Here is a 27536-nt window from a genome sequence, read left to right as displayed (position 1 = left end):
CTAATTGTAAAAATCCTAAGTATTACTTCAGTAAACACTTTTTTTATTTCAGGTAAACAGTGATGGTTTAGTTATTTTTAATGCACCTAGTGCATCAGCACTATTTCTATCACTTGGTTGTAGGACTTGTTTTTGAAGAATGTGGCCTTTTATAATGTAATCCTAAGTGTGTCATTATGTGTACAGATACAGTACTTGATTTTGGAGACCAAAGTTAAATCAATCCATATTGTTTTTTCATACTTTCCATCAGAATAGCTCAGGCTAAAAGATCAATAGTTGAGCCAATATTTTCAGAACGGATAAAATCTGAGTTAAATCATTGGCATTTTTGTAGCTGTCTTTCAAAGCAATGAGGTACTTGAAAGAATTTTCTAATGCTGTTCTCAAGGCATCAGTCTAAAAATACAAGACATGGCAATACTACCACTTTCAAAGTGTCCCAGAACACTGCAGAACAGCTTTTTACATTGTTGTTTGAAGATACCTATGTGACTGTAGCTACTTGAGTCAAACCAAGGAAATGGGTGAAGTATTTACTTTTCCCTGCAGAGCTCTATAAATGCTGTGTAATATAGTTCTTTTCTTGTTTGTTTGTTTTTTGTTTCTGTTGAAAGTTTTTATGGGTACTCCAGTGCTATTCTAGATAAAGGTCTTCCACACCAAGTTCACAGTTTGAAGTGTTGTGATATTTAAAACAAATTGAATAATTTTGTAGCGTTTTACCAAATTCTCCACCACACATCAGAGTTTTAAGCTTCTTAAATCCAGGTTGTTTTATCTGTCTCCTGACTGTACACTATGGCATGAGCTCTGCCATTCTGTTGTAAAAATATAGACCAAATTGCCCAAGTGCTGATAGTCCCCCAGTGTCCTTCCTCAAAATTTAAGCTTTGCCATGCATTTTCTGAGCAGGACCATGCCAATGCACAGAGTGATAAGCTGTGATACCAGCAGCCTACTATGTGCAGCCTGCGGGAACACAGAAGAGACTCTGCTGTTTTAATTTTACTTATTTAAGCTCAAACGCTTGCACACTGCAATATAGACTTTCTTCTCAAACCTAGACATTACAATGCCACCCATAGCAAGTTAAAATCAGGGAACATGACAGGAGATATATCGTGCTACATTATTAGTGCATATTACTCCTTTATTTGTTTTTCATTTCCATTATTATTCTAGTTTTCTGCTTCCCCTTTGTTCTCAGGCTGGAGTGTCTTTGTAAATACCCAGTGACCATGCTGGCGCACCTGAGACATGATGTGCTGCAGCAGTGTACTGAGAACTGGGTACCTGAAGGGTTGGGCTTTGTTTCTCCCTGTTGTCTAGTCCTCTCTGCTTTGCCAAAGCTGCTTTTTTGGGAGTTCTGCTTCTATATGAATCAAATGAAGCTCAGATGGGACAAAGAGTAGGTTGAAGCTGTATAAGGGTAAGGAGTGGTGCATGGGCTGGTTGCAGCAGACCTAAGTAAATGCCATGAGGCTGATCTGCTTGGCATATGATGTAAGTCCTGTATCTGTTTCTGTGGTATTTGGATGTTACAGCATACGTGTGATTTTGTAAAACAGTATGTGTTAGATAGGGTACTATCTGGAAAAAGAGTTGGATTTTGATCGATATATTTGCGTGGGATCTGTGAGGAGAACAAGGAGCATGGATGAGCTCCTCACAGGGCAGAGCTCTGAACTACTTCGGAAGTGTTAAGGAAGTGGAATAGATCCTACCACAGATGAGAATTGTCAGAATATTTCCCCAAAAGATCCTAAATGATAATAGGACCCTTAATGCCTAACTTTTACTTTGCATGCAGCTGTCAGGAAACTTGAAAGCTTGCAACTGAGTTGTTTGGGCACAGTTTATCTCATATTCATCCTAGTTGTAGCACTCCACATACTTGAAATAAAATTAATGCCCTTAAATGGCATTTTTAAGATAAATCTGGCAAGACAAAAGGAAAGGCAGTGAAGAAAAGGGAAGTTCAACAAGAACTGATAATGATGTCACAGTACCTTAAACTGTTGTTTTTGTAGTACTTTTTTTGTAATGATATAACAGTACCTTAAACTTTCATTTTTGTAAATGTACAAAATTATGTAGGGAGTGGCAGATCTATCTATATCTGTTAAATATCTTTTTAAGAAATGATAGTTAAAGCTTGTGGGAACAGCTGGGGAATAAAGATGAAGATCTAAATAAATCCATTGATTAAACGGTCAGAAGGGAAATGCTGAAGTATATGTATTCATCATATAGATCACAGCAAGTATGGGTAAGATACATCTGCTGCAGCCTGACAGGGAAGTCTCAGTACCCACAGCTCTGTTCCCCTTCTGTCCCGTGGCCTATTAGCACTGCCTCAGATGAGTGCATTTTGTCTTGTGTGATGATGAAGGGGCTATACTATGTTACAGCATCATCTGCTACTTGCCTGTCCATTAACATCAGCTTAAAGCAGCCCCACAAACCTGGAGTCACTGTGAAAATGTTCTGGAGGATTTTTGTCTGTTATATCTTGAAAACTCTTGAAGAGCTGAGAAAATGCCAAAAAAAAAACCCCAAACAAACAAACAAAAAAATAGGGAAGGAGGAAAAAGTAAATGTAATGCTGATCTTTGAACTAAGAACATACTTTGCAGTTTCCATCCTTGTTAATTTAATTTCAGTTCCTGGTAAAAAAATGAAAAGGGAATCTGGAGGCATTTAGAGGCTCACACACTGAAGAGTAAGTAAACAACACAAATTTATAAATAACATTGCAGATTTTTTGTGTTATTTCTCATTTTTAATAAAATTATTAAATTAGGAAAAAATTGCAAATCAGGATTGTTGCAGTTCCTCATGTGTGATTACTGGAAAAAATGAATTTAACTTTGCTTAGAAAAATAAGAGCTCTCAGGAGCTGAGAGTGGAGAATATTGGCTGAGGGACACTAAACAAAGTTTCAGAGACCCATGGAATATAAAGATGGAAAATACCTTAAAGATCAACTAAGCTTTCTTCCTGCCAGCACAAAATTGTGCATTTGTAATACGTTTTCCAAGTGGTTTTCTACATCTAATAAATATAATTCAGTTGAGGGTGGCACTCTTAGAAGTTTTGTGGATATTGGTGGTGTTCTAGTTTAATTATTAAAAAGCCAACCAAAAGAAAATTTGCTAATGATAATTACGTCTGCAAACGATACTGAGCTGGAAAGCCTTTAGTTTTCCAAGCAGCAAAGTATACCGGCTTCTCAGAGAAAAATCTCTTTGGCCCTTGCAGTCACAGTGGTGTAACAAATAGACTCAGCTGCCATAGTTACAAATAGCAGTGTGACGTTTAGAGCCAGCTGTGGTAGTCAATGTTTACCAACTTTATTCATTTTTTAAAAAATTAAAGAGAAAAAAAAAGGTGAGAAAAAAAATGTTGCGGACAGCCATTGACTCTGTTTCTTTTTAGGTTATACTTCTCCATTAAATTCCAAGGTTAACTGCACCTGGAAAACTTAAATCAGCCTTGGGGTGACAGAAATGTAGGCCTTTTCATGTGAGAGCAGATGATGATTGTTGTGCTCTGGAAAAGTCAGAAAGATCTGAGTAGCTTTAGTAGACCACACATTAGATATATATGGTACTATAATGTGAAAAATAATGCTGTCTTTCACAATAGCCACTAGGAATTTGAGATGCTAAAGTCTAACCCTTTGATAATCTATCTTTATCACTCTTTGTTCAAAATCTTCCTTAAATAAACGAAATCCCACTCCTTCCCCCAATCTGTTTGCTTTTGGATTGCTGCTGCTCATCAGATGAATAGGTGAGATCCAACACTAATCTCTGCAAGAGAGCTGTGTGCTCTAAAATTAGTAAGATGGTGTCACACTGCACTCTGAGATCCGCCTCTTAGTGTAGCAATGTGATGGCAGAGATAAAGAGATAACAGCATGCTCTTACAATATGATGATAAGCAACACCTACACATACCACTTCTTGTGACATGCCTGTGCCACCAAGAATGTGTTTGGTTTCATTCTGGTAGGGAATAGCATCAAGAACATTATTTTTTAGGATTTTTTGGGGGGGGTGTTTAACAGGAAAATATATGGTGTTGGAAATGTTAAATTTAATGACTTACCTAGAATTTTGGTAGTTAAAAACAAAGCACACACAAAGTGCTTTTTATACAAAATTGGAGGTTTTGCTTTGTCGTTATTGTCTCTCCTTGTAAAAGCAGATGGAGTTTCAACACTGTGTTTTCTCTGTGCAGTTTCTGCTGTAATGTTTTTTCCAGGTTCTCCAATGTCAAATTCAATAACATTAATTGGAGAAAACAAAACATTTCAAGATACTTTAAATACAAAATGCTCAAGCATTTTAAGGTGGTTGTGAAAGATGCACCTTTTTTGAAAACGTGACCTTAAGCAGAGATGTTCTTCACAGTGTAAGCATTTTATAGTCTTGCAACTTCACCACTTCAAGTACCAGTTATAAGAATCGGGGTAGGCAATAAGATAAAATCAATGATTTTCTGAAACTGTTTCATTATATATTAAATACCACTGATGATTGTTATTGAGTTAAAAGCAGAGTAACTATATGATGGAGATGCCCTTTTAAAGCATAAGAGTATGCCACTTAAAAATAGAAACAGGCTTCTTGGAACAGATTACATCATCTTAATAGGTATTGCTTGTAGAGTATAGTTCCTTCCAGAGATTGATGCTTGCCCTTGAGAGGCAGTTCATCATCTGTTCAGTTGTTTTTAAGAAAGAAGAGTCTGAGGTGAGACTTGCCAAAGTGGCTGCAAATATTTTAATAATTAATATCAGTGGTTGAAATCAATAGTAACATTAAGTTCAACTTTAATATAATAATTATTAGCCCATGTATTAAAAAGGCACTCTCAAACATGATGAGACAAAAATTAAGCTCCAAGAATTTTTCTTACATTTAATCATTATAGACATGTAAGCTGTAAATGTAATACTGATTTCCTTTTTTAAAAAAAAGGAACAACTGAACACTATTCAGTTAATTATTCTGCTGTGGTGTGGTCTTAAAATCACAGAGAAAAGATGATTGCTTAGGCAAGTTCTGTTGCTCACATTAAAACTCTAACCTGGCAAACAGGCCTGTGTGGGCAAAGCCCCTAACCCATGTGGATCATTATGTGAATTCGGAACCTAAATGAAGTGTAAAAAATGTAAACGCAATAGGTTGTGAGAGTAGAAATGAGATTTTGAAAATTCCCTCAGCCTTAATAGTCTGAAAAGGGTAGAAGAATAGCTAAAGAAATATTTTTTAAAAATAAATGAAATGCAGATGTGACTGAACTGAGAGAATTCTGCAGGAGAGAAGAATAAACAGGAAGGGGAATACAGCTGTTGGGGAAAACATTGTTTACACAAAAGAACCAAGTTTTTCTATGGTCATCACTGCCCAGGAATTCTTCCTATACTCTCCTAAAATGCCTGGGCACATACATAATGTAGTCCATCTGCTTTTACTTCATAAGGCCTTTGCTGTTCAGTTGTATGCTGCATAGGCATGCTACATAGGCTCTGAATGATTACAAAGGCTCTATGTTTTTCTCCTTCACATAAGGAAACAAAATGAAGATAGACTACAAAAAATGTCGACAAAAAAAAGGGTACTGTTCTAACCAGAAAAATGGCTAATATGCCATTTCATCTCTGTTTTAGGGATATTCTGCCTGAACCTTGCTTAGATTGCAAATGTTGTTTCTTCTGTAATAGCACAGTGTGAAGTCTGAAGAGCACTACAGAAAGATTCGGTTTTGGTTTTTTTTTTCATAAGTGCAATCATTCTGAGGTATTTTCTGGATAAATTATAATAAAATTGGTTTGAGGGAAACAAGGCATACTTACTGATGCATTAAATGCCAACCAGGAAAAGCAATAATGACACATGGGATTGTGTGCCACAGACCTAGTGTTACAAATGAATCATGATTATTAGCAGGTGCTGTTTCATATTCTGTGTTGAAAGAATTTAGTAGAAAACAAAATCCAAAACTTGAATTTATAGGACTTCCACTCCTGCATTAGCACTGTAGACAGAGTAGCTTTGTGCTCTGGACAGGAATTGCATCTGGGGATTAAATTTAATGCTCCATCCCTGCATTTAGATGTAGGGATGCATATGATGCATCTAAATTGAATGCTCCATCCCCGGCAGTGTTCAAGGCCAGGTTGGACAGAGCCTTGGGTGGCATAGTTTAGTGTGAGGTGTCCCTGCCCATGGCAGGGGAGTAGGAACTAGATGATCTTAAGGTCCTTTCCAACCCTAACTATTCTATGATTCTATAACGGCAACTTGGTCATCATGGTGATCTCGTTAAAGGTATCTTTCTTGGAGTGTTGGTGTAACATCCAGCTAGATTTGCAGCTAGATTTGTCAGTGGCATTCCCTGGCACTTTGTATATCTGCCCGTTCCACCGCCCTTTGCAATGCCCAGAGGATCTTGCAGGCCAGCTTACTGGTTTGTGGTGTTTTCAGTGGGGTAAATGTTACTGCACCTGAACTAGAGCTTTTCACATCCCTTTACCTAATTCCAGCTTATTCACTCCCCCCATCTGCCTACTCAGAAGGGACCTAGAATCAAGTTAACAGTCTTAGTCAGACCTTGAAGAATTTAATTTGGGTGAAAAGAAATGAAAAATACAAATGACATTTTCCAACTATGATGACACTGCACTTAAAGGGGTCAAGAAAACTTCCAAAAGATCTTCAGGAAATAAGATAAACTGAACTGTGTAATTATTAGATGAATAAAATCGTGGGCATAGTAGAGAGATTAGGTTTATGCTATATTACGATTTTCTTTACATTGCCCCTCTGGTTTTCCAGTGTTCAAAGGTGTAGTAATTACCTGTTTCCATTTCCTGCAGTGGATTAACTCTCTAATTACTCTCTACTTGCCAGCATCCCCCCTGCCCCTGCACCATCTGTGCCAACCATCCTTTGCTCTCAAGTTGTCTCGTATGTTTAACCCGATTGAGTTATGATAAACTCAACAATTTGCAGTACTTTTAGCTGTAAATCCAGGTTACTTCTGGTTTAGAGCTGAATGTGATCTTTCAGACCTGAAAGCTTATTTCTTTGCTTTTTGACATTTATTTTGGTCGGTCTGCTTGTTGCTGCATTTTTTTTCAGTTGTTTTTGGCAATTTGCAGACTTTCATCATATTAACAAAATGAGATTCTTTGTTTCTAGACTACATCATAAAGTTATTTGCATCTGTGCAAAGAACTTTGATTTTATCAAGTCTTTGTAGTCATTTGAGGAGATTTATCAGGACCAAATTCTTCCCTGAAGAGGATGTATGTTCATACATTAAAATGTGCACCCATTTGCAGTTTAGAGTTGTGTATGTCCAAGGATGCTGTCGTGGTAATTACCACTGCAGATTGACAGATGTGTGTTCGCTACTAGAACTGTATTTGGGGCTTTTAACAGAAGTCTATCCCCAAGCTCTGAAGTAATTATATTGACTGTCATTCTGTATGCAGTTTACCAGCCTGCTGGTAACAGGAATAGAAAAATCATTGGTAATTATTGTCTTTGAATGTCCTTGCTTCAAGGTCTTGTTACTGTCAACACATTTGGGGTTTGGTTTTTTTTTTCAGCCTAGTAAAGCACATATTTTGGATTTGGCTAGTCCTGAAACTTGTTACCAACAGAAAGTTGATGCATGTATCTAGGCTTCTTACAGTAGAAAAAAAAAAAGACCTTCTAACAAGGCTAGAAGCAATGTATTTATTTCCTTTCTTCATTTAAATTGTCATTTCATGTTTGTTCCCTTTTTAAAACAATTTGCGTATTTATCTAAACTGTAAAAATGAATACAATTTCTGTGAGAAACCTTTCCATCTTAATAGCTTGAGGAGCATGTTATGTTCTATGCTGGCCAATAATCAGAGAGTACCCAGAAGGTGTAAGCTCTGAGGGGTAGAGCTGCACTCATACACAGTTTATTCCTGTAATGACCCAATGTGAATAAGTTAGGAGGAAAGGCTGTGTGCACTCTAGCTCTCAGCTGTTGCATGTCTGGCTGCATGAAAAGTCCCTCCTTTGATACAGTTTGAAGTTAAACAGATTAACCATAAGTAGTTTGTCTTTATGCTAGAGAAAATTGAGAAGTCTCACACAGCCAACAGTGGTGTCAGCTGCGATGTAGCTGCTGAGTGCTGCTTCATCCTGGGCCCTCCTTTGGAGCAAGAGCTACAGCTGTTTGTGTCAAAACTGCTGAGATCAGGCACTACCCTGCATAAAGTGTGGACATGTTCACTTGGAGATTGCTTCTTTCTGCACAGGCAGGAGATAGGGAAGTTGGTAGGTAACACATAAGGAGCTTGAGGCTATGTATTTGAAGAATGGGGAAAGATTTCTGGAAAGGAAATGTCAGGATTACACATAGCCCTTTTTCCAGGGAAGGTGTTTGGCCATGCAGAGATGCTGCTTTTCTGTGAAGTGGTGCCTAAATGAAGCTGAGTTGGTACAGAACTCTGTAAACACTTCCTGCATTTGAGAATAGCGTCTATCAATTTAGCTTAAAGTGTATTTTCCCCAGTTTAAATTCCAGTAAACTACTCTTAATTTGACATATCTTCTGTAAACATGCTTAGCATTTGTTTAGTTCAAAGTCATTTTTAAAACACTTTGGTTAAGCTACAGAAAAGTAACCCTAACCCTAACCTCCCTTTCTAGGGCTGTGCGCTCAGGGGCTTTTGAATCTTTTAAGGTGGTGTGACTCAGTAAAGTTGTTTTGCTTTGCCTGATTTTTATGTTGCACTGTGATCTTAGTCTCAATAATGACTTTGAGTGTGGTTTTGGAAAAGTAAAGACTGTTGCTGCTTTCAGCTTCTTAATTTTAGCAAACTTTCCTTCAATTTACTGTAAATAGTGGTTGGAGTTATGAAAGTGATGCACATCTTGTATTTCAGAGTTGGTCACATCCTGTATTTGACAGACATATTTTTTTAAAACAAAAAGCTGTCATATTGTATTTCTGTGTTTATTCTGCTTCATGTTTTGTTGCAATGAATGCATTGCTGGTAGAGCAATTGGATTCATATTTTGGAACTGCTCTATGCTACTCTGTGAAAGCTGTTGTGAGACTTCAAGCAAAAGATTTTGTTGTCTGGTTTTTGCCTGGATAAACTTGTTGGATTCTGATGAGAAATGTAACTTTGATCAGGGCTGTGTCCAGCTGCTGGGTAAGTGGAAAAGATTTTGCAGAAGCTGTGTTCTCACCAAACTGTGTGCTGTGTCTGTCTGCACTAGGCCATGCTAGAGGGGCAGAAATCAGGAAGGAGGAGAAAAATACCTCCTTTATACTTGTTAATTCCTTAGGAAAAAAAACCTTCAGAGGTTTTCTGTTGCTGTTGGGCTATACTTTTCAACCCCCTTTTATTATTTTTTTTATATTCCTATGAAGGGACTAAATTATTTTTTTAATAATGGAGGAGGAAGTGTGTTCTGTTGCTGCAGGGCAGCGGTTAAAAAAATAGTTACTTAGCACAGAGAGTAATATTACTTGTAACAGGTAGTTTTCATGTCTCAGAGAAATTTGAATTGGATGATAACAAAATTGTGCTGCTACACATTTGGATACAGGTCTTTGCACTACCGTAGTATTGACAGTAGGGAGAAAAACATGTCAAATCCAAGTCAAAAAAGTTAAATGGGCAATAAAAATAAACCCAACATTATTCTCTTGAGATATCTTCAATTGGAACACACCCTTGATTGAATAGCAGGAACATTTTTGGTGTATGAATTTAGAGTATCATTAATTGATGGGCCTGTTCTAATTAAATATCTAACTCAGTAATAGAGCTTTTCCAAAAATATTTATTTTTTAGCAAACTACCTTCTTAAAACATAGAAGGCGGGGGCAAGCTATATATACTTTTTCCCAGAAGATTCATTATACAGTAATACTGTGGAGTGCACCACTCCCCTTTTAAATATCATTAGTAACAGTTTCACTCAACAGACAACCCTCTAATACTTGAATGAGGAGAGAAGAGCATTTGCTGCATGCTTTGACAGTGGATACTGGAAGATAAACTAAGCCTGTTCAGGTAGATCCTCCAGGTTTTGACAATCTATTTCCAAAATTCAAACCTCAGGTCTTATGTAGATATCTGTACAAGGGGTATAAAATCTTATGAAGGTAAAGTATTGAGATCTGACATTCTCTCTGCACTGCAGTTACAGTTGTGGAAATGTTCGAATATCTCAAAATTGTCCCTACTCCTCTTCCAAATGAATCTGTGTGACTGCAAAGTTTATATACTGTCATAAGGTACAATATCTGAAGCATTTATATGTGCTTTCTGCTATTTCGGCATGTTTGGGCATAGGCAATATTTGAATACACTCTGGCAATTGAAACTGAGCACTCTTACAGTTTCAAATTATATAACTCAATGTGCTGTTAAATTTTGATCATGGAAAATCTGCTGTTACACAGGTGTTAGAGATTGCTACCTTCTTGGAAAAGTTTGTTTGAAGTATCTGTACTGCCTTAGACCACAAAACAGAATTCTCCTAAGCCAGTCTGAATCTAACATAGCAAACTTGCAAGCCCAGTTTGACCTGCAAACGTGCCTTAAGGTTGCCTTCTTCTTAAGGATGGGCTGTTAGTTCAGATAAAAATGCACTGTTTATCCATCATCTGTCTTCGCTGGTGACCAGTGCTAGCAATCAGAATAGAGGAAATACACAATAGCATTTTCTTGTACTACTCTGCTCAGTGGAGGCATCATAAGACGTAGTGTTTTGGTCTTTTCTATAAAATTGTTCAGTTGCCTTTTGAACCAGTGTTGATTTTGGCCATCATCTGTTCACTGTGATCAGAAAGCTACCCTACTGATACAAGTGTTGTGTAAAGATTCATTGTTCCTGTGTTGAGTTCAAACAGCTAGTTTGGTTTAATGCCCTCTGAATGCTGTTTTGCCCGATTCTAGTCTTTTACAACTTCAGTATATGTGGTGTGATGGACTTCCATCATGCTCCTCCTTAGTCATCTCTTTTTTTTCTGGGCTGGTAAATGCTGGTATGTCATCTTTTTACAGAAATTAATTTACAGCTTTGATCAGACATCTTGTTCTCACCTGCTTTTTTTCCCCCATTGCTAAGCCTAAACTAATCTGCTCTTGCAGATCCAGCTTAGCTTTGGGTGGAAGAAAAATACAGAGTGAAAAAAATTCTTCCTGTCACTGTATAATATTTATGGAATCACATGCATAATGTGCAAGGAAGTTCTCAGTTTTCCCCATCCCTAAAGAGGCACAAGAGAGTTGGAAAAATTATGCTATAAAACAGCACGAATAAACACAGGGCTGGGAAGGAAGTGAGGTAGTAGAAAAAAAAGAAAAAAGAGAAAAAGGAGTAAAACAAATGTGCATGAGTTTGTATAAAGGAGAGAGGGAAAGCTACTTAGCAGGATTTAATTTCTGCAATATTTTTCAGTGAATATATGAGAAGATGGTACAACAAAACTTCGTTTTTTGAAGGGGAGAAAAAGGAAGAATATTCAAACCAGCCATAACCTTATATCCTCACAGGGGTCAGAGAATTGCACACATCTGCTGCCTGTCAGTGGCTATGAAGTAAGCAGTTTAGACCATGGCTTACTCATTACTGCCAGGCTGGAGTTACATGGCGTGTGAGCCAACAGGCTCAAGGCAGTAAAATTTTTACAGGCTGAGTACTAAAAAACATAAGAGGGAAATGTGGTATAAATGTGACAGAAAGGGCAAATTTCATATTCTACTGAATAAAATCCACAAAGAAGTTATGGTGCATGTCCACAGCCTGGCTGTTTGGTAAACATATTTGTATAATATCTTTGGGGGAAAAAATCCTCTATTAGGGTTTTAAAATAGTAGTAGTTTACTCAATGTATCTAACAGCATCTTTTCTTACCATATAATTTTATATTACTGTTAAAGAAAAAAAAATGTAACAATGCTTTTTAAGTACTTTCCTTTTTAATGTGAGATTCTTCTTGACCCAGGACCATAGACATGGATTTCAAACCAGAAAAAAAAAGTCAGACATTTGACCCAAAGTACTGACAGGACAAGGACAGGGCTAGAAATTAAGAAAAAATTAAGGAAAAGTATCAAAATGTGTAAGATGTAGCTTGAAGAGTAGGGGAGCTTACTTAAGACAAGGTGTTTCTAAGCCAATCTACATCATTTAAAAAAGAGAAAATGAAGAGTAGACTTGCCCATGGTATGTAAGTTGTCGAGGGTGAATCTACTCATGAGGAGTTTAATCAAGAACCATGGCTTGGAAGCTTATATTGGATGAATTCAACTGGTAAATAAGGCGTGTATTTAAATACTTACCGTTATTATTAGCAATAAAGGAAATTGGTTTAGGTTTTTTTTTTTCTTGGACTTCACTTAGGTTAGGATTTCCCAAACCTAATTTCAGACATGTGCTGTGTAATGTCTGCTTTAAAGTAATCAAAAAGAGCACCTTTTATAGTCCAGTGGAGAGAAATAGGCTCTTTTAGGGTAATATGAACCAAACTCTAGTCTTGATTGTTTGTGTTGGCCAGATCTCCATCCACTAAAGCAGATCACAGGGTAACCATGTAGATACCAGCATTAGGGCACACGTAGTATGTGTCTCTGGAAAACGTGCCTTAGGGTAAGTGCAGAAATAATATTTTGTGATGTTAATCTAGTGATATGTTCTGAAGTTGAACTCTCTAGCCAAATATACAGCAACTGTCTAGGAATGCTTTTCTAGAACACCTGCAGAGCTTCCCAAAACTAAATCAGGTAAGAATGACCAAGGCGACAGGAATCCTGCTGTGCACAGGGACAAACTCTGGCAAAAAATGAGCCAAAATAATTACCGTAATTTGAAGATTACTGTGGGATTTATAGGGGCTCTCGTCAGAGAACTGCTAAAATGGTCCATATCCTATTAGGATGTGTTGCAAATCACAGAATCAGTGAAAATACAGGTTCCTGGAGTTTAAAACTTTGCTACCCACAAACACCTGAATGTTTCTAATAGTGTTTTAACATACTGGGAAAAGTAAATTAAGTATCCATTACTTTTAGTTGAACTGCTATAAAAATGGTGCGGGTTTTTATACTGTCTTAAATAAATGACATCTGATGTGTTTTTAAAACTGTGAGAACTTAATCCAACATAAATATACCAAGTCTGTGTGAACCTCATGAAGCTCAGCAATGCCAAGTCCAAGGTCCTGCGTGTGGTCATGTTGATGAGAAGCTCCACATGAACCAGGAGTATGCGCTTGCAGCCCAGAAAGCCAACTATATGCTGGGCTGCATCAAAAGGGGCATGGCCAGAAGGTCAAGTGAAGTGTTTATCCCCTTCTGCTCCACTCTCATGAGACTTCACCTGGAAAATGCTGTGTTTAGTTTTGAGCTCCCAGCATAAGAAGGATGTGGATGTGTTTCTTAAGTGGCTAAGGTTTTAATAGTTGCAATTGCTAATAGATTTAAAGTATAGAACATCAAGTACTGTACGACAGATTTGTACTGGCTGAGACATTTGGGCTTGTTCCACCCTCAGAAGCACAGGCTCAGAGGAGACCTTACAGCGGCCTTCCAGTATTAGGTTCTAGTATTATATTACTAGTATATATTTCAGGTATAGGTACTAGTGTATATTCCAGTATTAGGTATAGGGGGCCTGCAAGAAAGCTGGAGAGGGACTTTTTACAAGTGCGTGTAGTGATAGGATAAGGGTTTTAAACTGAAAGGGGGAAGATTTAGATTAGACATCATGAAAAAATCCTATACTATGAGGGTGACAAGGACAAGGCAGAGAAGCTGTGGATGCCCAGTCCCTGGCAGCATTCAAGACCAGGCTGGACAGAGCTTGGAGCAACCTGATCTAGTGGAAGGTGATTCTGCCCGTGGCAGGGGTTTGGAACTAGATTATCTTTAAGGTCCCTTCCAACCCAGACCATTCTGTGATTTTACGATTATCTAACCTTGAAAGAATTTTAGGTTGTTGTGGTCCATTCTGGGAGATGATGCTCTAATGATAAACATATACATATATATGTATATGGAGTTAAGGTCTAAGTAATGCAACTTTGCAAAGTTCCTTCAATGCAGCTTAGAAAGTTCTGGTTTGTTGTTTGGTTTTTTTTTATTTCAAATTACAGTTTATTCAGTGCCTCAGAGGAGTAGAGCATGTTACAGGCAGAAGTAAAAACTGTTAGAGTATGATCACTTTCCTGATGAAAAAACAATTAAGCACCCCAGTTGTTCAGTACCATAATAGAGCATCACCGGCACAAATGGGAATAAAACACAAAAAATTTTGGTTTATTTCTGTTAATTTTGTGAGCTTGAGAAATTCTGTTGCATACTACACAGAAATTTAGACTTGTGTGTTGTGTCAAAGCTATCATGTGTCAGTGTAAAGTGTTCATGTGAAATTCAGTTCTGTCATGTAATCCTTTCCTTGCCTGGTACACAAATACTCTCCTGTTTATAGTATCTTTATTAGCCCTTCCTGAGGGGAACAGAATTAAAAAGAGGTGTTTAAAATCCTATGGCCTTACCCTACGCATGAGAAATTGAAAACAAAAAAGCCATCACTATTCCCCCTCACCCCCCAAACTTGGAATTTTGTGTTCATTTTATTTGTACACCAGTTGGGATATGTTTATATTATATTATAAATCAGTATAAGCAGAAAAACAAATCTATAATGCCTTCAAACTTTCCAAGTTCTCTAATCAGCTGAGCACAGCTGAAGGCTGACATTTGCTTGGATTTGGTATATCCAGACACCCAGTGGCAGCTCTAATGCTTTTTAATTAGTAGATGTTGCAATAGAAAAATGTCTGTAGTAGATCCGTGTGTGTGTATGCACATGTCCTCTATAGCACAGTGGAGATTTAAGAGAATTGTACCACACAAATGATGGAGTGGGGCAGGCTATTCATTGTGTTTGCAAGACAATCTTTTAGTTGATTTATTTTGCAAAACAGAGCAAGTGGTTGCTATAATGTCATAATGCTCAAGTGGGGTGGACTGTCCTATACTGCTGGGTCCAAGAGTCACTCACCCTTATATATAGCTGGTGAGGGTATGTTTTGCCAGTGCAATCCAGTGTCTGTCGAACACTCAGGCTAGTGCATAAGTATCCCATAACTCTGCAGCAGACCTGTAGTTTATTCAGTGCTTTTTGGTGTCAGGGACAAAGGGACCCAGTCTCACTGAAACCTTCAGGAACAGCTGTAATATAAATGTTAAATAATAATGGCCGATACTATTGCAATGAAGGGGATAGTCACGTATTCAAATGAAAATGTGAATTATCATCAGACACTATTGTTCTTGTGTGTGAGTTAAAACTGTTACAGCTGTTATTTTATCTCCCATTGTGACTGTGGAGGTAGATGAAAAATCTTGGTTTTAACTAAACTCGGTTTTTGTGGAGGAAAAATAAGTTCAAGAATGGTTCTACCATGTGAATTCAGATAGGGTGGGATTGGGAAAGTAGCTAAATATAGCAGGTTCGCATGACAAAGTTGCATGAAAGCTGCTGGGTTTGGAGGAATAATATTTCAGTTAAAACGTGGCTTCTTACTAGTTCTTTCCTCTAGACCACTTTGACATAGCACAAGGAGAGCAAAATACATGTTAAAACAGTCGAGATTTGATTGTTCTTACTAGAAAAAAATTATGATTAAAGGAAGAAAACTTTCTAGCAGTTTATGATGACTTTATGGTTCTTTTTTCAGAGAATTGATGTTTCAGATCAAATGGTTTGGTAGAGAAACATAATTGTTCTTGGTATAGCATTGTTTCTGTCTCCTTTTTTTTTTTCTTTTTTTTTTTTCTTTGTGTACTTTAACATTCTTCTTCTGTTGCTTACATTGAGTCCCAGGACTGTCATGAGCATGCTGCATCCTCCAGTGAGACACCTGAACTGGTGAATTAGTTGCTTCAATTAAATCTAAAATCTCTGGGTAATCATGACAAGTGATTTACTAGTAGATATTTGCAGTTATTTGAGTAGGTATTTATTTCATTGGAGTATGTTGAATATCACCATGGCTCAATTGAATATTTAGTCTGTTTCTTGCCACAAATGTTTCAGCCACTAGAATGATCTTTGGTGGCTGTACAATCTTTGTGCTGTATTGTATCTTGTGATAGACTTGCCTTCATCAAGACTGTATATAATGAGAGTTTTCTACTACTTCCGGGATACCAGGAAGTTGTGACAGTTTCTTTTCCAGAATCTTTAGCTCTTACAGTGTGGCTAGCCTCATTTATGTTTAATGCAGCTTTCACAGATATCTTTCCACTTCAATTTGCTGATACCTTTAAACTACCTCAACACAGGATGTGTATATTTTCAACAGTTGTTTCAAAGTGTTATTTGCTTGTGCTGCTGTAGTGGCTAGGAGCATGAGTCATAGGTAGCAGCTCCACTCTGGTAGTCCTGCATAGGAAAAAAAAAAGTCAGGCTGTATGGTAGGTGTACCAGCAGTTTTTCCTCTCCTCACAGAGACGTAACTTCTCTTTCAAAGCTGACATATCAGTTGTCCTTTTGTGGCAGAAAGGCAGGCAGTATCATCAAATTACAGAATCACAGAATGGTTTGGGTTGGATGGGACATTAAAAGTTTATCTGGATCCAGCTCCCTCTAATGGGCAGGGACACCTTCCACTAGAAGGGGTTTGTTGCTTTCAAGACTGAGACAGAGAGACATGCAATGGTAATTAAGTTCTTTATGTGAATTGCAACATGGATGCAATTCATGTTGCAATTTGCAGCCCAGAAAGCCAGCCGTATCCTGGGCTGCAGGTGGACCAGCAGGTCGAAGGAGGTGATCCTGCCCCTCTACTCTACTCTCATGAGACCTCACTTGGAGTATTTTGTACAGTTCTGGTGTCCTCAACATAAAAAGGACATGGAACTGTTGGAACAAGTCCAGAGGAGGCCACGAGGATGATCAGGGGACTAGAGCACCTCCCATATGAAGACAGGCTGAGAAAGTTGGGGCTGTTCAGCCTGGAGAAAAGAAGGCTGCGTGGAGACCTCATAGCAGCCTTCCAGTATCTGAAGGGGGCCTACAAGGGTGCTGGGGATGGACTCTTCATTAGGGACTGTAGTGATAGGACAAGGGGTAATGGGTTAAAACTTAAAACAGGGGAAGTTTAGATTGGATATAAGGGGGAAGTTCTTTACTGTAAGGGTGGTGAGGCACTGGAATGGATTGCCCAGGTAAGTTGTGAATGCTCCATCCCTCATGGTGTTCAAGGCTGGTTTGGACAGAGCCTTGGGTGACATGGTTTAGTGTGAGGTGTCCCTGCCCATGGCAGAGGGGTTGAAACTAGATGATCTTGAGGTCCTTTCCAACCCTAACTATTCTATGATTCTATTCTATGATTCTAAATTTGCTTAATCGGGCTTAACAGAACAAAGGTGTATGGGGATGTGTGCATAAGCACAGGCATTTGTAATTAAGTCCAAAATGGCAAATTTAAGAAATGTGTCATTGGAACTCATTATGCACTTTAGGTTACTTAAATTCATATCTGAAGAATAGTTTTGTTTCTTCAAGAAGTCTGATGTACGTCTACTCAGCTTCAGACCTAAGTGGTATTATTTGGATCTGTTACACTGTTCAAGAAGTTTTCCTCTTTAGCTAGGAGTTTCTCGCTTTATAAATATAATGTCCTAAAATTAATTTCTATCAGCGTTTCCTATCCGATCATAAATTAATATTTTAATAACAAGGACTGAAGCAGACAAACAGAAGTATGCTACCTCTTCTTTAACCATTGTTCTTACATGTTACTCCTACAAGTTGTTGGGCAGAGATTAATGAATGCGGTAAGTACTAGTCCAACCTAAGGGAACAGCTGAGTCAAAGCATAGTCTGTAAAATATAGAACATAACAAAGCTCACTGAATTCAGATTCAGTACTGTACATGATCGTGGAAGTTCTTGGATTGCACACAGAAAAGTTTAAGCTACAGGCATTATTTTGTGTAAAACATTACCTCTTCTGTTCTCTAACTACCCAGCATCAATCTTGAATTTAAAAAGTAAAAATAAAAAAATCTAGCTCATGTAAAAGTGTAATGGGGGCTCTTTGTCATAACACCACTCATGGTATAAAGTTATTGCAGTTATTACAGTTTCATAGGAACTGAGAATCTAATTCCTTATGCTTTTTGTGCCATATGCAGACATGCTGCAAGATACACTATGCTCTAAATACTTTGTCCTCAAAGTGCTGCCTACTTCAGTTTGAATTTAATTTTCATGTAGTCTTCACAATGATCAGGTATGCCAGAAGGTGCTATACTTATTTAATGCAGAGATTTGTGTTGATTCCATCTGCTGGTAGAGTTTACCCAGAGCCCCAAAGAGGAAGGTTTGCTATATTCCAGACATTTTTCCCTCTTGATTTACTTACCCTCCTCCTTCCAGCCTGTACACATGCTGTGCATGCTTTTCAGATCGGGTAAGTGAGAGGTTGGGTGACAAATTAGACTGGAAGCATCTGTTTCTGCTTCTATGCTGGAAATGCTGAGACAAAAAATATACTGTATGTAAAGTGAGTTAGCACATTTATCCAACTTCTCTTTTGAAGATGATGCTTCACTAGATGAATTGTCCCTGAAATTGGGCTACTACTGAAAATAAATTTTGTATTTTATGGTGGAGTAGAAGAAAGTGATAACACAGATGTACCATAGAGGATATAAAGATTCCTTGGAAATACATGAGAAATCCGTATTTTTATAACCGAACATACTGAATAGGGTTTTTTAACTGGATCTGAACGTTTGGGGGTTTTATATTAGCAGTCTTGAAGATTGGGACTTCTCTGTTTGAATATAGGTTTAGGAACCTATGTTAGCAAATATTGACCCTCACAATCAAACATTCCAATATCTGATTTTCAGGCCCCCAGGTTTTTAACATTTCTTTATTTACTTATTTTAGTCTTGAAACTATTTTCAGTTTGTCTAGTATCTTATAGTTTATCAAGCTATTGATTTAGTAGGATACTGCTTTCTAAATCTATGTTTTCTTATGCGCTCTCTTTAAAGAATCCTGTTCCATAAATATTGTATTTTGATGTTTGCATTGGGAAATTAAAAGCAGGTTGCTGCTTAGGAAGAAAAAGATAAGGAGTAATAATCTTTTTTATGTTAGTAGTACCATAAGCTTTTCTTGTACAGCATAAACCTTAAAACTAACACCTACAGTTTTAGATGCTTAGGAGTTCTTTCATTATAAAATATCCAAATTGCATTTGGATTTGGTGTGGTTCTCTTGTAGTCAGTAAAATCCTGACACTTTTCAGACCAGGCATTTGAAAAAATTTTGTATGTTCAGCTTTAATGAAGTTAAATGCATGAATAAAAATGTGCAATACTGAGACCACAATGAGGTCCTGCTTCTCATGTCTTGGAGACTAATTGCAGAGAAAGGAGATTAGTATGTATGACATTAGCTTTCCCTCGAGTAGAAAACCAAAGGTTATAATTTGTGTGGTATTGAGTAGATTATGCTTTGTAAGTACTAAGCTTTTATACTTAATTCCTGAAGCCACAAGTAATCTTAAAAGATGTCTAATAATAATTTGAATTGAAAATGCATTTATTGGCATACGTAAACGCAAAAGATCATGTTAAGCTGATGCAGTATGTGTGTTCGTTCTTCACTTACCTGCACTGCCGCTGCAAAATGGAGAGTGCTTCTGCTCAATAAACTTTCAGTGTATAAAAAAACCTAAAAGCATTCTCAATTTAATAATTATTATAGTATTGTATCTTCCCTGGTTGGCAAGAGAAATGTGTGGCATTTGATAACACACATGGTCATGTAAAACATACAGGTTTGTATTCCACATTGCTTTGTGGATCACCTTGTTATGAATGTTCTAGCTTTTCAAAGAGAAACTAATCGCATGTTCACTTAAGATAAATATGTCATTGTTTCTTGCCAAATGTCCCTACAGACTGTTTGCAGGAAGACTGCAACTCAAATTTCACAGGTTTTTGGTTTTCTGGATTTTTTTCTCTTCGGGTAGTTGTAGACATGAGGTAGACTCAAATCCCACTCTGGGGTATAAAGTCCTGTTGCAGACTTAAGGTTGTAGAAATTAATAATTACATTTAGTAGTACTTTTTTTTTTCTTTTCTTGTGGCCCACCATCTCCGACAGAGTATGTATATTCCCCAGGGCTAACATTCTTCACTTACTTGGATTATCAGTTTACAAAGCTACAGCTGTTCTTACTGTGTTTTCACCCGTGCTGTGATATACTGAATAGGAAAGTGATTCTGATCTCAGCTGCAACATTGTATAATACAGTTTTACATGTGACCCACTTCTGCTGACATTATTGTTTGAATTTCTCTGGAATTTCATAGCCACAACTGAGATGAGACTTTAGTCCTAAGTCTCACTAAGTTTTTCAAAACCCTACAACATCTCTTACTTAAATACCTCCTGTTGTAGCAATGCTTTCTGGCAAAAGCTGTAGGTAATCTCATGTTTGGATTTCAGTTAGAAGCTTGTTTTTGCATAGGCCCATGGGGTTTGGTTTTTTGTTGGGTTTTTTTTTCACAGTTCTCATTTTTAGACTGAAGTTGTAAATCTGTGCTCTCAGTCACTCACAGCTAAAGCAAATAACGAATTTAAGGACCTAATGCAGGACAAAGGTTGTTTGAGCACTGGATAAAGCTTCCCCAGTCCTGCCACTGCTCCCATCCTCATCCACTGATGCTTAATTTGGAATCTCATAAGCTCTTCATGCATCTGCTGTTTTGACTAGAGAGTTCATGCATCCAGTGGAACTCCTGGCATGGATAGCACAGTGCCTCCCTTGGGCTTTCACCAGGCATGAGCTAAAAGTAGTAGTGTAGAGTCCCTCGAGGACCTCAAAGTAAGGGGCAGCCTCAGCTCATGCCATTGTAGATCTGACTGGGTAAGGCTTTTCGCCAAATACTGTATGTTGTGGGGAGATACCTTGGCAGTAGCCACTTTTTGCTTTTTATGTCATAGCTTAGCATTTGTCATGCCTAAGGAGTGAAAGCCAAGGGAGCAATTTCCTCCTTCCTGAGGGAATTCAAATCTGTCTCCACCTCACCAAAACATCTTCTAACTACCCAAGAACTCTGCCAGCTCTGGACACCCCTCTTTGGTTTGAAACTCTTCAGTTTGAAAAACCAAGAAAGCAAGTCATCAGTAAGTTGATATAGTCTTGTGGTTAGAGCACTGGATCAGGTCAGAAGTTTGAGACATGGTTGTTATTACCAGAACTCAAGATTTGTTGATTGACAGCTTGGTGTAACGTGTGGAGAAGACTTTCCCTTCTATATGAATAGACTAACTGAAAAGCTGTCTTACAAAGGCAGAGTATCACTGCTGTTTCTCTATTAAAAGAAAAAAAAAGTATTCTTTTTCTAGACATCATTTTCTGTAATTCAAATCTCACAGGTGAGATGCTGCGTTTATCAGAAATTCTAAATTATGGTATGGTCAACCCTATTATATTACTTCGGCAGAGCTGATCTGATCAGTGAAAAAAAGGTTGCCATGTATCCAGCATCCCAGAAGTCCCACAATTTCTTTGATTAGGTCATCTGATGAATTTGTGATCTTTTGCTGGGTTTGTAGCTGATTGGAAGTCTCATACATCCTGAGTTTGTGAAAACGAGGTTAGTCATATGGTAGTCCTAACATTTTGAATTGTATTATGAGGTATGTATTTGTCCTTCCTGCAAGGTTCTGGATTCATTTGTGAAGATGAGGAGCATACATGTTTGTCAGATCTTGTGTGATGGAGTCTGCATATTCGGAACAAAATCACTTTATTCTCCAAGTTTAGCCAGTAAAGGAAAGGAAATATATTTAATTTGCTTTAAGTGGGTTTTTTTTCTACTGTGCAGGTTTTTTGGGGGTTAAACATTTTATTTTAACTGTGAAAGAGTTACAGGAAAATAATTATGTTTGTGGTTTGGTTGTTTCACATTTCCGTGGAAGAAAATTCAATTTTTATACAGATTTTGCTATAAACAAACTGTGTACAAAGCTGACATAAGAACAGAGATCCTGGGTATAAATGCCTACATCAGCTTTTTACCCTGATACCTGAGCATAAGAATACCAGTGTTGTCAAACATGTGCAGCTTGTGTACCAGAGGGTATCGTGTATCTACTTGACAGATGTTAGGAGAATAAAGTGAAAAACTAAAACTCTTTAAAAGTGAAATTGTTTACAAGAAAAGTACTCTGTTTTAGAAGAAAAACTTCAATAAGTGAAATTTTTGTAGCAGTTCAAAGTTACTGACATGCTGTATTGTCAACATGAGTTGCAGATCAGTTTTAAAGTTTGTCAGTGTAATTCTTCTCCTGCTATAATAGATACAAGGAGACATTTCTGCCTTTGCACCTGTTTATTATGTAGTAAAATTTTAGTTCCAAATTTGTTGGTTAACCTTTGAATTAGTATTTCTGTAAAGGGATAGCAAAATGAGTTTTCCAGTTATTACCTTCTCAGTATATATTTAATACTAATATTCATCTTGCAAAGAGAGGTTACAAACAAAACTTCACTGAATATTGTTAGAAAAATAGTAACATAGCAGCAGCCATATTTTAGCATATCTCAACCTGCTATATCTTATTTTCAGTGGGATAGATGCTATATTAAAGTTCTATATAAATTTTAATTGAGTCCGCTCAGTTGTCTCATTTACCTAAAAGTTGTGGTCATTTCCTCTTCTGTGAGAAACACAGGGAAAAAAGAATTCACTACATGAACAATTGTCCCTTTGTTTGAAGGTTCAAGCTCAAGTGCGACATGCAAAACTCAACTTTGACAAACTGAAAACTGATGTCTGTCAAAAAGTGGATCTTCTGGGAGCAAGCAGATGCAACCTCCTTTCTCATGTGTTAACAACATATCAGGTATCCAAAGAAAACATTGACCTCCAAAATAAAGATTTACTGTTAATATATGTTTTTTTTAAGAGGTTACCATGGCAATGTTCAGCTGTAAGAACTGTAACTAATATTGGAGGGGAGATGTGAGACTTTCACTGAAAGCAGATTGGTATTAAAGCTAACATTGCATTGAAATTTCATCCTACCTTACAGATAACACTTCTTCATTTTTGGGAAAAAACTTCACACACGATGGCAGCCATCCATGAAAGTTTCAAAGGTTATCAGCCGTATGAATTCACTATGTTAAAGGTAAGGAATATAGAGATATGTTTGTGCTAAATGGGATTTTGTATGATTATTCCAAAAGAATCATAAAATGCAGCAGAATTAGGGAATTATGTTGCTCTCCAAAATCATGCAAGTGAATTAATGCTATTTTGCCTTTTCATCTGTTTTTAAAAACTCACACTCTTTAAGAACACTTTATTGGGCTAAATATTGAGTACATGGATGAGTTACATGGTTTCCACACCTGTACTGAGACTTTTTAACCCTTCAGTGCTCTGGGAAATAATTTTGCTTGACTAGTGGTATTTGCTGTTTCTTTGTAATCTTGAAGTATAGAATATATGTGATATCTGGCTGTAGTCTGAGTTCAGAGTTTCACCGGGTATCTAAAAGTCATCACTCAGCGCTCTGTATTTTCCTGGTCATTCCTGCCCTTTCATAGTTGCTTTTTCTTGAGGTTCAGTAGAGAAATAGGAAAACATTAAAAAAAAATCTATCATCTTTACAATTATTCCATATTTTGTGCAACCTGATAACTATGTGATTGGCTTATCCTATTTGCATGGGAGAAAAATAACATTTGTCTGAAGGATGGCTGAGGGAAGGGTTATCACTGGAAGGAAAGTGAGGAATGAATGCCTTGCAGCAAAGCCACTGCTTGCTTGAAGAGAAAACCCAGTCTGAAAACAATTACAGGTCATAGCCTCAATCCATTAAATGATTGTGCATTTGACACTTAGAAGTGGAAGTTGAACTGCATTATGCTATTTAGCCTGCAGCTACCCCAGAGCTCCTGGAAAAAAAAGCACCAGAAGGTATATGGTTTAATTCACCCCAGACTACCAAACTTGTCTGTACATGACTATGCTATATTTAAAGTTGTTTTCTAGAATGTGGGTTGGGAGGGAGCAGTTTCTGAACTTTGAAGTGCATAAAGAGCTTGTGGAGGCTGTTACTTCTGCAGCATGAAACATCACAATAGACCAAACAAACTAATTTTAAGCTCAGTCTCTCTTGACCAAGGACAAATATGAAGAGGCTTATAACTTGTTTCCTCTTACCCAGCCTCTGAAAAATCCTGTCTTGCAGAAAAGACCTCATTTGCTATGAAGTTAACATAACTCTAAGCTTCTTTCTTGCATAGTGCACATCATGGAAGATGGGTTTTAGCCAGAGCTTGTTTCAGTAAGCTGCCAGAGCAGATTTCAGCAGGAGACAGTAGGGCATAGTTACCTTGACATTGCTAGTAATTACCTACACACTTACCCATTAAGTTCCAAACCAGAAAAGAAAATCCCCTTTATTTCCTCACTGTTGCTTCTGATGTCTAGATCACAGCCTGGGTTTTGCATGGCCAGGATTTACCCTGCTCAGGAGCCTGGGTATCGTGCTTGTGGGCTGTTCTCATAGCTTCCCAATGTTAGAAGGTTTCTGAGGAATTTTTTCTCTTTGCTTTGATGCAAACCAATTTCATTCTGATTTTTGTAGGTAGCCTATATTGTTGCTGGGTATTTCTTCTCTTTTATATCTGAAAATTTGATTATTTGAACAAGATGTATGATTTTTCAAAAAAGCATAGTAACATTTGGACATTGGAGAGAAACTTGTAGAGAAAATTCACCTGTCCTGGAGAGTGAAATACCCTTGTGATGGAGGATGAGAGAGATTTGGGGATGTTTGTTATCTTTTGAACTTCCTTCTGTGAAAGATTTCAGTATGATCTAAATTTGAAATCAGATTGGAAATTTGTGATGAAGAAATACAATCTGCATTGAGTCGACACGTATGTAACAAGCACACACTTGAAGCAAAAAGTAACTGTAGTAATGGTTGTGAATATTGTATGTAGCGTGTTTAGGATGCAGCCTAACTTTATGATAATCTTAACCATTTTTATTGCTGGCCTCCTGCACTGAAAAGACACAATTTCCTGGTTTTGCAGTGAAATGTATGCTGAGAAATTATGCTAATCAGAGGTAGTTTTATGCTACAGAATTTCATGGAAGTCTATGGTTTCATAAAACAGCTGCTTGGAATAAGACTATGGTACTGCCTTTTAGGTCTTTATTTCTTTCAGTCTCTGCAGCGTAGGATTATATCCTATACCAAGTCTTCTCCATGATCTCTTTTCCCCCAATTAGTAGTTCCTGTTTGTTTACATTAAATGATTCCTGAGAAGATTAAATCAAAATTTGGTGGTTGCATCAGGTGAGATTCTGTTGCCTAGGAGAATATATGTCTGCTGCTACTCCAGGTGCCTTACTAGTGTAAATCACCTCACCTTCACTTGTCATTTCTGAAGGGTGTGGGACTCCTGGGGGTGCCATGTCTCCTCTGCTAGACCTGGGTGTGGAATATCAGTAGATGTTTATGGTTAGGGAACTGGTCTCTCCCATTCATATCGTATGTTCATGCCAGAGTAACTATATATTAAGAAGGAGATGCAAGGTAATTCTATGTTGAGATTTTTTTGGTATGTTTTTAATGAAGTTTAATAAATGGCTATAGGAGATCTAGGGCAAGTGTAGTTTCTGATGGAGAAACTTTTGGTCTAAAAATATACCAATTGAAGATGCCTTACACATTAAAAGATATACGAGCCAAATATTTAATAGCTTAAAACACACAAAATATTTCAGTGTGCCCATTTCTACATTAAATTGGGAGGTACCCTTTGAGAATATTTTCCCTATGTTGTATCTTCAAAGGGATCTTTCCTGAAAGAGTTTTTGTAGTTTGGTACTTGCACATAATTTTTCTCTATTATGATCCTAGTAGCAATCTAGCAGCTTAATTCACCTTTTGCTGCTAGTGATCCTTTTGAATTAAATTAGGCATATGTGTATGTAGGATTAGCATTTTACTTTAAAACAAGAATTTAAAGAAACTGTTAATACTTGATTTAGATGTAGATTGTCTTACTGAAAAATTAGAAGGTGCTATGTACTGGAAAATTACTGTCTGTGTTTAGTAGTATGAATATATTCATGTACCACCTTTACCTCAGGAAAGAGACTCTTAAAAGCCTCTCGGGGTTGTTTCTGGAAAGAAAACATTGTCTTTAGAGATGTTTGCCAAAACTCACTTAATGAAAACAGCCCATTTGTTTTCTTTGCTTCAGGGTATATGCTGAGAGTAGTATAATCATGCTATTGCAGCTGTATTTCCTAACTGTGAGTTTCATGCTTGATGAAGGATGATTATTAATGTGCTAACAACTCTGTATTGTGATGTAAAAGTATCTGAAGTATCTGTTACTCTATCCATTGCTATACTATTCAAGACGATGGGCTGCCGTTTTGGTAAAGCCTTTAAAGTTTCATTGTCTTGAAATTATTATATCACATAAATTCAAATTTATTTCAGGCGGTATTTTTCAGGAATAATACCTCTTTTTAATTTCTATCGCCATTTATTTACCTTAGTTACTTAATGAATAATTAGTTACATTTTTTACATTTTAATGTGTAATACCTAACTTCCTGGAGAGTTCATATGAGGCTAGAGATAATAATAGTTCTGGTAATAGAGTCAAAAGGTGTATTTCTCAGTGCATCCGTTTATTTCTGTGCAAAGTGAAACACTGCTTCTTACAAGGTTTGGAGAACCTTGTCCAAGCAGGTACTACAACACTTGCCTCATGCTGATTTCTGCTATAGTCGGGTATCCATTCTTTTTTTTATCCTATCCTTTGTTGCATGTTGACTGTACACAGCAACATTGTATATCATTTTTTTATCTCTAGGGTTTTGTGGGGGCGTTAGGTGTTTATTGGGTTTTTCCTGATAAATCTCCATGAGGAAATTTTGAGGCTACCAGCTTTTCCCTCTTCCCTTTCAGCTCTCCCCCAGATGAAACCTATACAAGTTTTTGTCTCCTCGGTGCTGCTGCATTTCTCCATATGTATCATGATGTCCTGGCTCCTGGATCTGCCCTTACTGTGTTGCCTTGATTCTTTCTCAGTCAAAAGGAAGCACATTAGTTTGTCCGAGGCACTTTGGGGCAGCTGTGTGGCAAGCTGAGTGCTTTGTCAACACTCTGGTTATTTAACTGCAGAGGACAGGTTTTACATGCAGTCCAGATGATCTTGGCTTGACTTGAAAGCAGCACAGATACAGGTGAAGGAATTTTGTAACAGCCAGCCACAAAGTAGTCCCTGAGCTGGAACCAGAGTTAAGTCTGCAGCAGAGGAAGTCCCTGTAATGCAAAGCTGTGCTGTTTTTCTCTGCATTGCACTTCTGTACAAGTATAATGCATATTCTTATATTTTTGAATTCTAATTGAGGTCTTTCTTGG

The 27536-nt window shown here is 37.5% G+C and overlaps 1 protein-coding gene across 2 annotated transcripts in view; it reads left to right on the top strand.

The window, feature by feature from the left end:
- The window catches only part of ICA1 (islet cell autoantigen 1), a 73479-nt gene that overhangs the window by 25917 nt on the left and 20026 nt on the right, over positions 1–27536 (top strand). For both annotated transcript variants that reach the window (XM_034069384.1, XM_034069377.1), the window contains 2 exons: positions 22848–22973; positions 23163–23261. In XM_034069384.1, coding sequence (XP_033925275.1) covers positions 22848–22973; positions 23163–23261 — 225 coding nt within the window. The remainder of the gene's footprint in view (positions 1–22847; positions 22974–23162; positions 23262–27536) is intronic.

The sequence above is a fragment of the Melopsittacus undulatus genome, chromosome 1, assembly GCF_012275295.1.
Source record: "Melopsittacus undulatus isolate bMelUnd1 chromosome 1, bMelUnd1.mat.Z, whole genome shotgun sequence".
In the NCBI taxonomy this organism is placed as follows: Eukaryota; Metazoa; Chordata; class Aves; order Psittaciformes; family Psittaculidae; genus Melopsittacus; species Melopsittacus undulatus.
The sequence above is the reverse complement of the archived record's forward strand: the minus strand, read 5'-3'. Positions and strand labels throughout refer to the sequence as shown.